The following is a 19,436-nucleotide window of genomic DNA, read 5'->3' on the forward strand; positions in this document are numbered from 1 at the left end:
AATCTAAGGAATCTACAATGTTACACGTAAATATGGTATCACTATTTCTTACAAATCATTTGTATTTTGAAACCATTCATAAGGGCTATCGAACGAATACAGTGGACCCTTTCAAGGCGATCACCTCGGAAAACGTACAGTATTTTTGAAAACATACAAAAATATCGATATTATTCAATACCACCTCTCTTATACCACTATTCGTACTGAATATCAGAAATATCTGGAACTGTGAGTGGCTATCTTAAAGGGAGTTCACTGTATTTTGTTCGACGTAATTCAAATTTCTACTGAAAGCAAGATGTGATTTCTGACAAAAGCTGTAAAGGTTGTGTCATGTCTGTGAATTTAGGGCTTTCAAGACTATTAAAAGAATAAACTCTTTATTAATAAAAACTAAATAAAATAATATTGGGTAGTCCAGCGAAAGTTAGCCGTTATGACATGCAGGCTGAAAGAATTGCAAGGAGAAGCTGGCCGGTGGGCACTCAGTGGGCGGTTACTCCGGATGGATACTTGAACTGAATTAAGATATTGGGTCCCTTTTCATGCACGAAGCCCCTGCGAACACACAACAGCACACAGTAAGACAAAGCAAAGGACAAACACACACAAAGACGCTCATAAGCATATCCGGTTATTTTACACACATGTCCAAAAATTAAAGTTCGAAATGTGTGCTTTGCTTTTTTATTAAGACTAATTGAATAAAGTATAACAGTATGCGTTTACTATATGTATGCGTTCGCCAGAAACATTTAGCTAAGAAAAATTTTAATCTTAGGCAAGTAGAAGCTGATAACAGTGTAGATCAAATAGGCTTTGTATACCTTGTAGAAACTTGACAAACGATTTGTTCCTAAAAGCAAGGAGCTGTCCAGCGTATATCCCTGTGTCCCACAGAAGTGTTCTTAATTTATGTAAAGCTGACAAAACCTTAATAGGTGGTGTGTATTGCAAAAGAAATCAGGAACTGTTCAACGCATAGATCATTTTGTCCTATGCATATATTAGCGACTCATTTCAGTGCATAACCATATGAGGACTTCAAGATGGAAGTTCTTAAACCTAAGTCGCAAGATAATTCTACATTGACAACAGAATAGTCTCACGGCGTTGTAATCAATGAGATTGAAGAATTAGAGATTTTGACTTTGGTCGCGCTAAGGTAACGAAATACTTCTATTGGTTTTAGTGACGAGATGCCAGGCTGTACTTTGACAGGCAACTATTTTTCACAGCTGCTGGAAGAAATGAATGAAGAAGAACGATATAACAGATATCGTAATGAGAAATCTATACCAGAAGACAAGAGATTTATACGCTTCTAACCTCTTACAACAGAACTTCTAACCTCTTACAACTGAACTTCTAACCTCTTAAAACTGAACTTCTATAAACAGCATGGTTCACGGCCTAATTACCTCCTGGGCCAATAAGGTTCATATTTAAGCCCTAGAATTTAGGAGGTTATAAAAATAATCCTATACTCTATAATTTTGTTTTCTGTTTGAGCGAGAAAATGAGTGCTTGGAGTTGCTGAAAAATTTTGTCTTTAAGACCCCTGATTGGCATAATTGGGCTTGGCATTCCTCGTCCAGAAAGTATGCTTCTGTTGTTTTTATAGAATGCAATTTGTAAAGCCTTCATCTCAAAGAAAAGAAAAGGAAATCGGTAATCATCATTTTAACTATGGAACCGGACTCTTTTGAAGTGGGTTGATGAGACTGGGACGGCATAGTGATTAATCATTACACATTGTTTCGCATATCCCAAAGAGGATGTTAACACTGTAAACCATAAGAACAAAATCCTGCACTTCTACATCAGGCCTCTTATAATAGGCTATTTATCCTAATTTTCTATTAATGGACACTAATCCCTCATTTTCACAAGCTGCCTTTCATAATATCTTTTCATAGATTGAAAGAATTTGCAAACAAACTGGCGACTAGGTGTTCAGATATAAACGTTATAAAGATTTCATTGGCCATTTCTTTAGAAAGCAAACTACCGCCGGTTAAACATCACCTGAAAGTTAAGGCAATGTCTGAAAAATTGAATGTCCTTCTTACTCGAGGTTACACAAATGGCCTTTTTAGGAATTCGTCTCATCATTAGCATTCTTGTATATCCTTAGTAAATCAGTAAGCATATTAATCGCATTTTTATATTTATTTGCTTGCGTTTTAACATTTTTCAATATATCTCCCTGTATATAATTTTTTTAATATTTTCTTTGTATTCAAAATCTTCTTTACTTAACGCGCTTAACATTCTTATCCGTTTTGGTGTATATTGCCTTATGTGGCCGATTCTAGAACTTTGATTTTGGACATGCGTATGTTACATAACAATGAATAAAAATATTTTAAAATAATTGCAGCATTTTATGACTCATGCATTAAAAAATCTTGCACATTTTATCTCATGCAACAAAACATAAGGAAACATGCAATATAATGTCTTACATAGCATATAACATGCAGAAAGTGCGACAAGCAAGCGGGGATCACACCTAAGAGGTCACACCTTATCAGAGGATAATCAAAAACTTGCAAAATGCATCACAACTGTAAGCTTACCACACTAACACACCCTGTCGTCTAAGATCAAGAAAATAAGTTTATGTAGCCGCGTATACATATTTTACTTGATTAATAATCTGAATTAATGACTGTATATGACATGTTTATTGGCTTACAATCGAAAATAATTCACTGTAAAAGAAGTAACATATCATACATATTGATCACCTTTATATGAATTAATTCAGCAGCAAATTTATCGTGCTTGTATAATAATATGTCCCCACATACAGGGTGCTTCACAGGGTATAGCGAATGTTTTAGCTGATTAAATTCTTCAACGGGTGGAGCAAGTGACTGTGCAGGCATCCAAAGTAAGTTATTTATGGACTCTTGGTTAGTTAGGAAGTTAGTTAGGAAGAATATTTTGATTTCGTCAAAATGTACTGATATTCAATCAAATTGCGTGATTTTTACTCAAAACGTTGCATTTTTGTGACCAACAACCTGCCGAAATACTCAGGAAGTGGCCTAATGCTTTTAAAAGTAAGCCAAAGCCATCTTCAAGCAAGTTAAGAGCATTAGCTGGCATGTTTGAACAAACAGGTTCAGTGGCTGATGACAAAATGGGCATGAAGACCAAACAAAAGACAGCAAGGACGCCAGATAACATCGCCAGTATCAAAACAATAATGGAGAAAGAGCTATCAATATCAACTCTACACTTGCCTCAGCAACTTCAAATCAGTGTAGGCATAGCATGGAGGATAGGCCACAAAGATCTTGACATTTGACCTCAGAAAATTCAATTAAGTCGCCTTCTTGTCACCAGATGCTATTGAGAAACGACTGTAGTTTGCGACTTGATCGACACTGGTTTTCAACTGTGCCGATAATGTTTTTTGTTTCCGTTGAGGCACACTTCTAGTTGGATGGCTAAGTCTTATCAAAATTATCGGATTTGGGGCAGTGAGAAGCCAGAATTTGTCATTGCCAAGCCTCTTTATCCAAAAATGGTCATTGTCTGTTGTGGCTGGTGTGCTAGTGGCATTTTGAACCGATATTTTATGAACAGATAGTCATTTCTGAATATTATCTCGACTTCTTGAGAACAAGGTTCTTTCCTGTTACCTGTAATGAACATTGGATCCAAGACATATAATTTCATCAAGAGAGCTCCTTCACATTCAATAGGAGACGTCCTGGGCTTACTCAGAAGCCCCTGAATCACTTTGACGATGGACGTTTTTGGCCTCCCTATAAGCCTTGATTTTCTACCACCTCTTTTTGGGGGCTATGCTAATGATCAAGTCTATAGAGATGGGCCAAAAACCATGGAAGATATAGAAAAGAGTAATAAGGTCGATTCCAACAGGCTAACTCAAGCAAATTATCGCGAATTTCGAGCAGAAACTTCGCTTCGTTGTCTTCTCTGATGGCAAACATTTTGAGAAACTCATCTTTTAATTTGCTTTACTCTCATGTGTAAATCCTGAAAGTTTGAAATAAAAATCTTATCCCACTCAAAAGTTAGTCAGTGTTTTCTTTTTCTATACCCTTTGAAGCATTCTGTATATGGCAAATATGTAGCTTATAAGCATTAACAGTAAAGTAACTATATACTGTAAATAAGTTTGTTTTTTATTTCGCTAATCATTGCTTATTTATAACAAATGCCTTATACGTTATATCTCTCTCCACGCACAGAAAACAAGATATGCGTTAGAAACTATATAAATAAAAATTATCTTCCTTGTTTTATTCATCTGCAATATATACTGGTTGTTTGTTTAGACAAATAATGCCACTTCATTGTTCAGCACTGTCGAAAAAGCGTATTCACCATTTCGATTTACGAAAATAAAAATACTGTATTTTTAAATTGTTGTTGAAGAGCTTAAATGAGAAAGTGAAATTCCCCCGTTTATGCTGAGATAAGTATATTTTATTGGCTTGTTAAAAACTGACAATTCTGTTATCCGAATCTTTCGATTATCTGGTTCATTTGTGGTTCGGATATTTAGAGTTCTATATTTGTCACTGTGTAAATCAACAATGAGCAAAACTTCCGTTCTTTGCAACTATAATGCTATAAAATTAGCCTCACCAGAAAAAAAGTCTGGAAACCTGTAACGCCTTGAAACAAAATGCATCATTTAAACATCATTTAAAATTCTTTACATCAAATTTGTAAAAAAAATCTTAAAATATCAAATATTTTTGAAAAATTTCACTTTTCATTTTAAATTTAAATGGTTCTAGATGGACATTTTAAATTTAATGACATTCGACGGACAAATTTTACGGACATTTTAAATGACTTTTTAAATAAAACATAATAGGTACTGTTTCCATTTCATTAAAGTATTTTTTTTTTTTTTTTGAGTAAAACTGAAACTCTACTCAAAAATAATTGCAAATTCTAAAGCTCAGGCATTTGTTTCCGTATTTCTTTTCGAAATAAAAAATATCAAAATGTTTAATATACATATATATATTTCAAAATTTTTTTAATAGAATATATATATATATATATATATATATAGACTTGCACGCTTTATGCTCCCATAAAATTTCATTACAATCATTATTATTTTACATTGGATGCACATGACAATGATCAAAAATAAAAAAGGAATTGCAGTTCACTATTTTATAGGTTGTTAGAAACTTATTTTATTTGATATTTATGGTATAAAATACTTGTTGCAAAATATTTCCATGAAACTTAATCTTAAGAACATAAGTAAGTAAATAAATAAATAAAATAACCTTTCTGACAGATGAAAAATTTGTTTATCAATTTAACATACGCTGACTGCGTTTTCGGTATTTGTACAACCCATTCATTGTAGGAGTACGTTTTTAAAATACTTGATTTTACAGACCGTAGTTCAAAACATTTTCGAATCAATAGATATGTGTAGATTGCAGCACTCATGAATATGTATACATATAAATCGTGCCCAGTCTTTCTGCAGCTATTATTTTCTCAATCGGTAGTAGCACGCATGTACTTTCAGTGGCAAAAATGTTTTAGTGACATAAATATAGACGATTTGACATTTTTGAATTAAAAAACTCAGGTTCATAAAAATTAGTTTTAGCATTTTTACGTTCCCCCAGTCCTGTAATTAGTTACATATAGTAAAAGTTTATACTTATTCTAAAAAATAAAAGACAAAAAGTTTGATTCCCAATGCGACAAAATCTAACCGAGATGTTTAATTTCAAAATTTAGATTTTTATCTTTTAAGGTTTCCGTTCAGAAATGAATTAGATTAATTCCAGTCTCTTTAATGGCATTTAGTGATATATAAATAATAAATTTATTTTATCATAAAATTTATTTTATCAACAGAAACACTTCAAAGTTTTGGAATTTACTCGTACAGTAATACTCGTAGTTATGTTCATAGTATCACAGAGTACAATCTTAGTTACGCTTCAAATTACTAAGAAAGTTACACAATGCTATGCAAAGCGCATCTAAAATTGAAAGAGAAAAACTAACCCGGAATTATATCAGATGTCAGGCTGAACTAACAACTTGCAACAGTAACAACAACGACTCAATGCAAATATCTCCAGCCTTATATAGTTTTCAACCGGACGTCGAGATATTTCTAGCACTTTCCTCTTCTCGAAATTACTGGAAAGCAATATGAGGGTCGAATTACGGTTGCGGCTAATGCAGTACTCTATTACATTTAATTCAATTACAATACTTATTACGGTGATACAGGGACCGGACCAAAACGTCGCCAAATAGTCGCCAATGGGCGAGTGTAAAAGTCCTCTCGAGAGGTTGCTGGCAGAAGAAGAAGAGTGGGTAACCTTAAGCATAAAGTCAGACTCGCCCGTATGGTGCTCATGTCTCTGGCTAACCAAAAATGCAATCTTGACCACGATATTAATTCGTAGGTTTGTTCTGATTCCATCAGACAAGTGAGATTAGTAACAACAACAATAAAATATACCAGTAAAATATACGTGCTGTTGATATCACGGAATTAAGACTACTTTAGGAGAGCAAAATTAAGGGAAGCTTCATGCCTAGGAGAATATCTTTATGCATCTTTTAAAGTTTCATTTCGGAACTTTAAATATCAGACCACTTAGATACGAAACCTTCTTTACGTGAATTTTATTGTAGCTTAAATAAATTTCCTTATTAGAAGAAGCACGAAATTTAAATTTCTCGTCTTTTTTCAGAGGAAACTTACATTCGTTTACTTGAAATCTATGGCTGAAATCAAAATTTTAATCTGTTAACTAGTATATCATACCCCTTAACGCTTAAAGTGATGTTCGAATCAGATAAAAACGGACTGAAACTCTTTGATCCGGTAGTTGAGAAGCACATAAAGGGGAAACGTATGAGGCATGTCGGACGTCTGGACAACTAGTCATTATCCAATTCACGTGAAACTGAGAGCGTAAGCCGTTAAACATGTAGTAGGAGGAACCCAATTTAGACTGACAGCTTCTCATTCAAAATCACCGCATCTGCAAGATGGTATTAACCGGCCTGCCTGCTGTAACAGCAGACACTTCAGATTTCAACCGTCGTTCGTGATGCTTTTTAAGTGGCGTGATACTTAAAACGGTTTACCTAGATCAGTTACGTTTAAAATTTTGCTCAATTTTTATTAACACAGTAAACATCCTTCTCGGATTATTTCCAAAAAATCTGAACTGTTACGTTAGGATGACATCATTCCCAAATATATGTCAAGCAAGGAGTGTTCCCAAGCATGTGTCATTTATGTTACTTTTTGTTGTCCGACTAGAAGTGTTGTCCCTGGATGAAATATAAAATCTTATTAAATTTATCTTCCGCGCGGCCTCGCTAACAGCCATTTCTCAGATTGCTGGCATTCCACAAAACATAACACTTTAACTATGATTTAAATTTAACTAGTTTACAAATTGCTTTACAAGTTGAAAGATTTAAAAGCAATAAATGCATTTGCTATTTTATTGCACCATACCACACCCATGACCGTTGACTCGAAGATCACCTAAGTTAAATTTACTCTATGCCCCCCCCAGTAGACAACAACGATTTTGAAGGTCGTCTTTAGTTTAATATAAATGAATAATATGTATAATTTATATGATTTTAAATGCATTTAATTTATGATGTATCATATTGATAATTTTTACGAATATTTACAGCATTACGTAAAAATAAAAAATATATTCCTAACAATGAAAATTAGGTTACTGGCATAGAATAATTTCATTTAGTAACTTAAGTTAAAAATGCTAAATTTTTTATTGATTTAAATAAAGCAGACTTTACGCATACACGGCATAGGCAGCCGTTTAGGGCACCGATTTTTAGAGGGCGTAAGGTAAGTGGTTCGTGGTTCGCACAAGCGACTGCTAAATATTTCGCTTTCATTTATTAGTAAGTTTTATTTTCATTGTCTAAATGTACTAATCGCCTAGGGAGTCAAATGTGTCATAGGTCGAACTTGATAAAAAGTGCCGAAAAGGAAAGTCAAAAGTGCCAAAGACGAACTTGACATTAAAAATATATACTGCGGAGAAATTTCTAAATTTCGGGCAGTCATGTTATGACATATTACCAGGCATTTATCATACACATTATAAGGTATTTTCTGCCTCCTTCCAGCATGTCTTCGTGGTGGTAGGACACTCGACGCGTATTCGAGATGTCCAGGTTCGAGTCCCGGCGAGAGGATTGCTCATTTTTCATGTACTCCTGCTTCAAAATAACCTAATGACTCTAAACATGACCTAGAATATGTTGCTAATAGACGATAAGGAAATCATTCATTTATATTTTATGTGGCCTGACAAATAGCCAGCACTCATATTATCCCCATTCTCTCTTCTATAAGATCTTTTCGTTTTAAACTATATTCGTGATTGCTTAACAAACTAAGCAATTAATGTATTTCTTTATCATTTACATTTGGATGCTAGAAAGATCTTTTAAATTTTTTCTAAAATGTTTTGAACGGTTACGTTATGTTAGGTTATCGTTACATTTATCTTTTACGCTACTCACAACTACTGTAATTATGCGAAACGTAAGGTCTTCAAATCATTTTGAACTCGGTGCGGAAAATGGCTTTTTTCTCAAAATGTTGCCATTTGACGTGACATATTTTTATCCTTCAAATTCCAGTTGTTTAAGAAGCTCAGCAGTTTAATAACAATAAAACTCATTTCTCCTTTTTTAATTTTTATTTATTTTAAAATACTTAACATAAAAGCGTAAACATTTGGAATGACTCCTCTAAATATGTTTCGAACTTCAAAATATATTCAGCTAAAGGAAAGTACATGTGTGTCTGTTTAAACATTCTTTCTCAATGTCCGCTTTTTTTCGCAAGTAACTTAATAGTAGAAATAACATAGATCAAAGAACTGAATAATTAAATAAAATCTCACCAAGTTATGAGTACGCCTGTGCCTGTCCAGGCTTCCTGTAATCTTGCTGACTTTGTGCACTGGACTGAAGAGACCATAATTTGGAGAGCATCGGAAGTACCTGCAAAATAATAAATAAGTAAAAATTCATAACAAATCCGAATTTCACGTAAATCGTTCTTTTATTCTGATTTGCTTATTCTCAGGAACATGGATTGAAAATCAGATAAAACGCAGACAATATAATTTCAGATATTATATTACGAATATGAATGATTTTGCTAATTAGGACATTTAAAGCTTCTTTAAAGCTTTGCAACTTTAAAAGTTCTTTAACTACCTTACTGAATTTGATGTTACATAGAGAATACTCCTCCCCCGAAAAAAAAAAAATGTGTAGATTCATGTATACCCTGCTTTTGTTAGCTCATCTTTAACAAGCGTCTCTTTTAACGTCTCTTTGTTAGCATCTTTTGAATCAAATCTTGAAAGAATTTTTTTAATTACTTTTACAGTGTCGATTTCTTTTTCTTATGTACATTGTCCTAAAAATTCCTTGAGATGCCATAAATACGAGTATGTGGAGACATCAGAAGGTCCCCACATGATCTCTAACTGTCTAATAGTCACAATCTAAGGAGGTTTCTGAAGACATCTCTGGGATGTCATAAGTTTATGTCGTAAGTCCTCACAATCGTTTTACAACATTCTCGTACACTAGCACAACGATCTACGAAATATCTAGGGCTATACTGGAATAGGACATTAAGCATTCGAGAGAATGTATTTGGCAATTTAAAGTGGATATTCCGGAATGTCTGAACATGCGCACTCATGCAATGAGCAACATCCTTTTTGAAATCCTGAAAAGGACTTTTGAGCTATGGGGCAATGCATATTTGTTACAGTAATATATGAAGTACAGTACCACAATACTTCACAGAGGTTTTATCCAAATTCGATTTATATATACACTTGTGTTTAATGTTTAAGCCATTTTATGACGAAATTTTCTCACATAGCCATGCTTCATGATCGAAATAACCAACATACATATTCGATCTTTATTCATTATATCGGAAAATAATCTCTAAATTTAATTAATTCACAATCTCTACTGAATTTACCAAACGTTAGCAATTTTCGGAAAATAGATGGTTGGTATACTCACAAAGATTTTAATTTCGATTCGGCGATTTAAAATTAAAATTGTCAATTCAGAAAGTTAAATAATTTAATCCTACAAGACAGGAGGACCTTGAAAGAAATCTGTCTTGCGACATATATATATAATATGAAAGGGATTTAGCATGCTTTTGTTTAAATAAAGTCACTTAAAAAGATTATATAGATATGTTTATACTGCGTTCACGAGATGATGTATTTGCGTAAACAACAATATCAGAAAATAATGTTTGAAGAATGCGACAGTCTTATTCGTAATCCTCAACAGTAAATTTCGCGCCGCAGTCAGCTAACAGGCCTTCCTACATCAACTGTGTATGACGTTGTATATAAGAAATAAATTATATCCCTATAAAAGTCGACTGTTGTATAGAATCAAATGGCATGCAAGAAGCATAGGATTACCTACTCTGATAACATACCAGAGACTTGATAATGAACTAGAATCAAATAAAAATACGCCTATTAGGGAAAGGGTTACATTCTAGGTAAAGTGTTTCAAAACTAGCCATAATAGCTGAAACTGAGTACGCTTGTGATACATGAGAATGTTCAGGATTCCTTTAAGGTCGATGCCTCCAGCGGCATAATGAGTGATAAGATTTTGGGCTCCCTTTTTATTTTTTGTTGAAACTAATATCAGTTGTAATGTACACTTGGATATGCTACAGATACTTTCGTTTTCTCAAAACTGTACAAATGGAAATGAAAGTCCCTGAGTTTTAGATCTTCTTTCAACATGATGAAGCACCATCCTATTTGAAGAATCATGCGTGAAGCAAATTGTCAACATAGTGGATTGGTAGAAAGTAATCTGTCCCATGGCACTCAAGGAATACTCACTAATCTTACCTTACCAAAGCTATTCCTCTCGGGGTTTACCAAAAATGAAGTTTAAAATGCAGGAATGTCAGCTTGTTAGCATGGTGGTAGGTTAGCCGGCTGATGTAACCTTGGGCTCGGATTTGAATCTCCGCGAAGGCCTGAATGCTTTTAGTTTGCATCATGAGAATATATAAAAATACTGTCGAGTCGAAAGCCCACTCACGACGTTGGTGGCAGGGGAAGAGGAATCGGAAACACTCCTTATGGCTTTTTTGAAGTGAGCTAAAAGATTCGTCTTTTAGGCGGATTTATATAAAAATTGGACAGAGCTGGACAAAAATCGAACTGTGATCTATAAAGTTCCACAGATGTGGCAAGCGCCAATGATAGGCGCTACGATGAATTCATGGATCTAATCATGATCGTCTGAGATCAAGAAAATAAGAAACAAGAACAGTAAAAAAATTGATAATCTTGACCACCTTCAAGAAATAATTGTTAAAGCAATGTCACATACTAGCCGTTCTTGCTACAGTATGGACCAATCGCTATGACATTTCTTCTGATATCAATAGAACAGATATTTAAATTTATTATCGTTGTTTGTGATCTTTTCGAGTGATTGAATTAAATAAGAGCTCTTTCAATCCATTTCACATAATACATGCTTTGCAAAGATCTCATGAAATTCCACCAGTGATTGATTCCCTTTGAACCTAATATTATATTTATGTCTCTATTTAGAATTCAAATTTTGCTAATAGAAGTACGATACCAGTTCAAACCTCGCCATTTTTTTAGCTATGGTATTACCTTTATAGAGACGCGATGTGTAAAATCTTTTCTTTTTTAATACTATTGCTTCGAAATGCCTCCGAACTTGGGATTTTTTGTCATCTGGAGCAATTTATGGACGGATGATGTTAGCAGTACACGAAAGCCAGTTTTCCTCTTTCAGGGATGGCATCAACCGTGAGCAGAAATACCTGCAGCAGGATTGCCCAAGGCCGACGCGGGCACAAATCTTGCGGTGACGCATCCATATGCAGGAGGAGAAAACGTGAACAATAAAATTTCGCCACCGGAACCAAGCCGCCTGATCGCACGTCGTGGAAGCGGACGCTATGCATGTGCGGTACCGGTCGATAAGGAAACGGAAAAGTAATGGAATCGTGACTTATTATAAGTGACTCGTGACTGCAGAGTTTTGGCACTGTAGGTGTGGGCAGCTGCTTTCGCCGCCTTTGATTATTCTTTTATTAGAAACCAAAGGGTAAATTTATAATTCGAGGCGCATGTCTGTGAATGAGGATTTATTTATGAAAATAGGAAAAATTTCAGAGATCGCTAAGCTGTATACTAGATTTAAGAAATGAGCAAAAAGTACTAGTTATTTGATATTAGAAACATCTTTAGCGAGGTCTTTCCAAAATTTTTTTATTTACGTTATGTTACAATATTATTTCCAAAATGTTCGAATCGTTACTTTCTTTACGTCACGTTATGATATTCTATCCAAATTTTTGGATTACTCATGTTTCATTAGGTTACCATGCAATTACAATCCACGGGTCTTCGTAAGTGACATCATAAGATCTTAAATTTACTTGTCACGGCCATGTAGATAAACAGTTTTCGGAGAGCTATTATTCTCAGTGGCATAAGATCTTAAAACTTATCTTTCAAACAATAATTACATTGGTCAGCAAGATGAGTGATTCGAAAATGATAAACGTACTTTAAAATAGTTTAAATCTTTATTTTATTTTAAATCTAGATTTAAATTATTTTAATTATTAAAAAGGCTACCTAATCATGTCAGTCTGATAGATTATTAAATATTTTAATTAATTAAAGTATAAATAGGTGTAATTTAAAATAAATTTAGTTTACGATATTTCAGATCGCTACAACCATGGAAATTTTATGACTTTCCAAAACTTTTCCTATTTAATTAGACACCATATTGCTCGAAATATCCTCAAAGGCACTTGCATGATGTTAACATTACGAAAACATCTAAAAAAGGAAGTCGCAAATTTGAAAATTTGCTCTATGAAACAACACTAAATGCTTTCTGGTAAAGACAACCACGTTTCGATTGGTATGCATTTAACCTATCTATTTCTTTTAGGCTCGCTTGCCCAGAAGATAAAAAGATAGGAAACAGTACTTAATTATATGACTCTATAACCGTTAAAACAGAACCATTTATTGAAGTTATTTGTTTACTAAAAACTAAAGAACACTGAAAATGTATTTCATGTTAACAAGTAAAGTCAGGCTCCGGCAACCTCTTTTTGGCTGCCGGACAAAATCAATTAAAATATGTGCATTAAGATGATGGTTCGGGTCAGAAGTATTTTCATTTTAGAACAGTCTTTCTTTGTGAATAAATAATAAGGTAAATTTTATTAATAAAATAATTACAATATGTTTTAAACTTTGAACATAAAAATTAAAATCATAATTAAAAAATCTGAAAGCTTTCAGATTTTGTATTACGCGCAAAGGGGCGTTTTTTTAACGTTTTGTGTGTTACCTTTATTTATTAAATATCATGCCCTTCGTACTTAAACCATTAAATATAATTAAATAGCAATATCACAAAATAATTTAAAAAGAGCATACCTTTAGAATTTCCAATTTCACGCACTGGAGATAAAAGTGTCCTTTTTCGTACAGTGTTACCACTGCTCTCTTTGAAATCGTTGAGTTTCTTAGTCAAAAATTCGTTAAAGTTTTACAGAATATGAAACAGATAATAAAACAAATCCCAAATTTCGGCTTCCAGATTCCCATATTCGAGTGGAGGACTACGTTTTTCAAAATTTGATGGCTCTAGGTACCGTTGTTTTGTCACAATGCGAGAAACATACATACATTCATGGAGATTCTTCATTATTTAATTTCTTTAATTACGCAAAATGCCAAAACGAAATTAATAGCCCTTCTGGACAAATTGTTCCTTTGGGCTAAATAATTATTAAAAAAACACACATATCTGAATTAATTTTTTTTTTTCTCTTCGATATCAAAGTTTCCTCTGATGCTGAACTTGTGACGTCAATTTAGTCAAGTCTGTCTTACAGTAAGTCAGTCATCTTAAGAAGATATCAAACACGTGAATTTCTGGTAGTTCAGCTGCTCCTGTTCTTACTTAAATTAACTTTCATGCGTGAAAATATTTGCTCGCATTTGCTAAAGTTGAACCATATACGGACAAAATATCAAAACCAATTTCTTCGAATTATTGGATCGGCATTGCCAAACTTATCTATTTCTCCTTACAATTATGTTACAATTTTTATTTTTAAAAATAAAACATGCATGTTGACTACTACAACTTCGTAATCAGACATAAATGTTATGGTTGTTATTTATTTCGGTTTATTTTTTATGTCTTCCTTAAGTTCTCCGTTTCATATTTATGTTTTATATTATATACTTTTATGCATCGTACTTTACTTTCGGAACTCAAATGGGTCACTTGAAATTATGAAATGGGTCACTCGGTGACCCGCGGGTCATAGGTTGCCGAGGCCTGAGTTAAGTAGACCAAACGAACCACTTTTCTCAGTTATATCTTTATTTTCAAAATCATCATTGTTTTTATCCACGGAACAGGTTGGAATTTTTTATAACTTTTTACTCACTTTACGCCATCCACTATTACCATCCGAAGGTGTTATTTTCATGAAGAACTTTTTAGAGAAATTCGCGGACGTGTATTACGCATAAGCAAAATTATAAATCTGTTGTAATGAGCAGCAATCTGTTGCATTCTGTCGAGAATATACATCCGGGGCGAACTACCAGCGCGGTCTTAACAAGTCAGTGCAAGCAAGAACAAATTTCGTGAAAGCTAATACTATACAGAGGGGTGTTCACACAATTTTGTAACGATTTTGATTTTTTCCACGAATTTAAATATTAATTATAAAATACAAACGTGACCAGCATTAAATTGGAATAAGATCTAATTATTGTCTGCAGCATTAAAAATATTCTTTTCTTTAAAATGTCGCTTAAAAATAAACAATGGATCGAAGGCCATATTTTTACGCTGTCTGAAGAGAAATATTTTTATTCAATTATTAGAAAAAGATGTGAAAAGCATGGTTTTAATGTTTCTACACGCAAAATAAATGACATATTTAATATGAAAGGAAAAAAAAATGTCAAAGTTTACATGTGAGTGGTGAAATGGCAAAAAATGCATGCTCAACAAACGTACGTACAGCTCTTATTAAATCTAAAATCGCATCTCATGCTTTAAAGGAAAATTTACTCCCCCAAAGAGTTATTGCAAAATCTTTAAATATCTCTGTAGGATCTGTGAAAAAAATTATAAAATCTGATTTAAAGCTAATCAAAACGAAAAAACAAAAAAACTACAACAAACAAAACGAAACAAAACAAAAAAACATGATGTTCATCGCTTAACGCCGAAACATGTTTCTCAGTGTAAGACTATGTGAAGATTGCTATATGAAAATTATTTGGCAGGCAAAAAATGGAACTATATAGTTACAGTTGATGAGACTTGGCCTTTATTACTATTAGAATCACTACTTCTTAAAGCGATTAATTAAATTTTTATTGTATTAATTAATATTTTTATTAATATTTTATTAATTGTCAAAGATGAATTTTAAAACATTTCCTCCTAAATGGACAAATATATATATAATGGACGACAATACTTGTCAATATGCGTGAATGCTAAATATATGAAAATTTTAAATTTAAAGTATTTAACTATAAATTTTTTTGAAATATTAATAAAGGTTTTATTAAATTAAAATATAAATAGGATTTCAGTTATTAAATTGAAAGTTTTCTAGTTGGATATGCAAACTACTACACTATACTGGCACTCAAATTACAACATAAATTAAAGATGTTATAGTATCATGACGTATAGCAACATATTGGTAACCAGGTATCGGCGAGGTCGCAGAGCAAATATACGAAAAATTATGTTTCCTCGCAATAGTAACACTTGCGAAGTCACCCGATGATAAATGCACGGTAGCGTAACGTAATAATCCAAACCTTTTGTCAAAATTTCGCAAAAGGCTTTTGTAACATCATATGGTTAAAATAATTAGTTTAACATAAAACAAAAGTGATAATTTGGAGCAAATTTGTTAGACCTATTTTTATGAAAATACTTTTGCACTTCAGCCTAGAATATGTTACAAATCTTTGCAGGCGACGAATGCGTAAAAAAACAGGAGAAAAAACTTTAATCTAGTGCTATATGAAGTAGGTGAAACTTGCTTTCGAGCGAGGGAACAAAAAGAAAAGAGAAAAAACAAGGGAGGAGGGACAGTTGCTCAGAATATGCATTATTCAACACAATGGCGGCAAATACCTTCGTCATTTAAGGCCCATTGTATGCGCAATATCTCTCGTCATCTCACGCCTGTTCACCTCCCATCAAGGGATGCCAGTGACGTAAGTAGCTAATATGAACAAGGAATAATTCGAAAAAAAAAAATGTTAACGGGATTGGAGATTTACATTTCTTTTTAATGAACAAATTCAATGGTTTGCAAAACAGAAAAAGATTTTCTTTTTTTCTCTTTGAACACACAAATAACCTCAGTTGCACAGGGGTGAGAAAGCTTAACCGCGTTCTAAAAAAGCTTCTTTTTTGAGAGTTGATGGGAGTGCCCCCATTCGTAGATTACAGTCCTTGCCAGTTATGTGGGAATACCTGGCAAGGCAAAAGTGAAATTTTAAATTGGAAACATATCTGGCGGTGTAATTTGAAATTTTTGAATCGTTGTATTTGATAACTTATGCTATATTGCTATATGAATTCAAGAATACATCATTCCATGCGTTATCATCGATTCGACCATGTATCCAAACCATAGGTTTGTCATCAACTCGATTACTTAAGTCTTGCCATGGCGCGAAACATTAACACATCCAATTTAGCTTCCACGCGGCATCGCAATTAACTATACCATGGTATATAATGAAATATGCTGTTGCCATTCGAAAAGCATAATATTTTTAGCCCAAAGGACGTTAGCCCAGAAGGGCTCTTAATTTCGTTTTGGCATTTTGCGTGGAAAACTTTAAATGTCCGTTTCATTTTTCAAATTGTTACCACCAAATATTATCGCCCTGTGTTATATTTAAAGAAATTAAATAACGAAGAATCTGCATAAATGTATGTCTATAAAAACGCATCATTGTTAATAACAACTGATATTTGTTAGGGTAAAAATATCCTACCCATGCCTTTTATGGCGTAAAAGAAATCAAATTTAAAGACAAAATACGATTTAAAAGAATCTGAGAATTAGCAGGTTAACAAAGGATTTTAAAGCAATGAATGTGCTTTTTGATAATTTAAATGCTTTTTATGTTTTTATAATATAGAATACCCCAAAATAATGGTTGCATTCATTGAACGCAAGTAGCTGGGATTGAAATTTTTTAGATGCAGCCAAATGGTACAAATCAAATTTATGGAATCTTTTAGGTGTGTTCAAAGTGGTTTCCTCTAACTTGGAGAACATTATGGTACTTCCCGCTCAAGTGAAAAATTGAGTCATCACTGAACACCACACGATCATGAAAGTCATCATTGGCTTCTGAAAGTCATCATTGGAGCAAGTGAAGTGTTTGAGGGAGAATCTCAAACACTTCACTTGCAAAGTAAAACATACGCCATAGTCATCTGGCTTTAAAGCATGTATCAAGTGTAACCGCTATGGACGCACGTGAAAACAATTTCTTAAAACCTTCCAAACTGTCGTCTTTGGCAACTGAAGTTCAAGATTTGATTTCCCGACCAGGACTACGAAGGTAAAATGTTCTGACAGCATCCTCTACAGACACTTTTGGTCATCTCCTTTGTAAGACATATAGTCGCTTCGAATAGCCTGTACCATCAGCAGATATTTTTGCTACATGGGGGATTACAATTAAACTTAAACGAAACGCACGCTGAACTGAAATTTCACTCTTAGTAAGAATACAAAACACTTTTCGCTTATGTGGTCGCCATTTTTCTTACGTGGTAAGTAACTGTTCCAAATTCAATAAAATCTGGGAACATGAAAATGTGCAAATGGTAAATATACGACATGGTAAAACCTAGAAGATTAGTTCAATTTTCAACGGTGTTTTACGCAAATTATGTCTAAAGACGTGTTCTGGGACTCCGGACGTTGGTATTTACTCTCAAAGTGAGTATAATTTTATTTAACAATATGTTTCGCAGTCTTATGGCGGCCATGGTAAGTCGTGACGTCATGTTGTTGACATTTCTTTGGCTTCATTTTTGTAACGTCATACTTAACTCCATTTATACATTTATCAATTTTTTTCTGCGTTTTTTTATTCCTCAAGACATTCCGAAACGCGAGAAAATGTTTAAAAATTAAAACAAGGAAAAAAAATCGTTTTGCGGCATCATACCATTTTAGTCCGATAATCCGGCATTACTCAAGTTTCGAACGTGCCAGTTTATCAAACGCTTGCTAAACACAGATTTTTCCCCCTGACAAGAACTTTCATAAACTGAAGAAAAAAATATTGAGTAAAATCTTGTTAACGTCACGTGGCAACCACGTGTGGGCGAGATGCACTCGTGATAAACAAAACAAGAAGAACCGTTTAGCTCCAAGAACTGATAAAATCTTTCTGCCCTTTAGATAAGTGCCTATATCAACACTAAATCTCAAAGTTCAGCAAATCCATCAAAATATTTTAAGACAAAAGCAAGCAGAAAATCTAAAATCTGTTTTTATTTTGCATGGGAAAAGGGAAGCTGCGATATCTCTGCCAATGGCGGAACATTCCAGTATGGTGAATTGTCTCGTGACGACCACCTCCTTATGACGACCATATGAGAAAATGGCCAGTATGTTTTTAAATCATTGACAGCCTGAACATCCTTTCTCTAATGCAAGTACCTCACAAAAGACCAAAACACATCTTAAGCCCCGAGTGGTCACCTGACAAATGTGGATATTGTAAACATATTCTTGATATTTAATTCCAATTAAAATTTTATTTGCTTAAAAAGAATTCCTGAATATTTCAGGAATACCGAAAACAGAAGGATTCTCATCAAAAACACCAATAAATTATTTTTAAAATACCACAGTCTCGAAATTTTAGATTAAAGTCTGATACATCAAAAAAGAATTTACATTTAAGGATTTAAAAATTTTTAAATATATAAAAAATCATATTCTCATTTAGTAATAACAATATTTACTTTAATCTTAATATTTAAGAATAATATTTTTTTTTATATCTTATACTTAACTGCTGACTTAAAAAACTAAACTTTTATTTTTTAATAAAGTAAAAACTAGAAAGAAGTTCAGTTTTAAAACCTCCAACGTTTGCTTAATTATTTTTTCTTAAACGTACAGTTTAAACAGAAGAGTAGTAAAGTATTAAAAAAGAGTATTATCGCTTGAAAAAAAATAAAAATAGAAATCTAATACTTAG

General features: G+C 33.3%; 1 protein-coding gene and 1 long non-coding RNA gene across 3 annotated transcripts in view; one reads left to right on the top strand and one right to left on the bottom strand.

Annotated features, from left to right (window-relative positions):
• Positions 1-19,436, bottom strand: part of LOC118188927 (uncharacterized) — a 187,308-nt gene that overhangs the window by 127,604 nt on the left and 40,268 nt on the right. For both annotated transcript variants that reach the window (XM_085807305.1, XM_085807298.1), the window contains exon 3: positions 8,958-9,057. In XM_085807305.1, the coding sequence (XP_085663431.1) occupies positions 8,958-9,057 (100 nt within the window). The remainder of the gene's footprint in view (positions 1-8,957; positions 9,058-19,436) is intronic.
• Positions 1-19,436, top strand: part of LOC146999560 (uncharacterized) — a 127,462-nt gene that overhangs the window by 104,184 nt on the left and 3,842 nt on the right. The gene's annotated exons all lie outside the window — the stretch shown is intronic.

Source organism: Stegodyphus dumicola, chromosome 1 (assembly GCF_044657685.1).
Source record: "Stegodyphus dumicola isolate Sdum_Otavi_A_Nest chromosome 1, ASM4465768v1".
In the NCBI taxonomy this organism is placed as follows: domain Eukaryota; kingdom Metazoa; phylum Arthropoda; class Arachnida; order Araneae; family Eresidae; genus Stegodyphus; species Stegodyphus dumicola.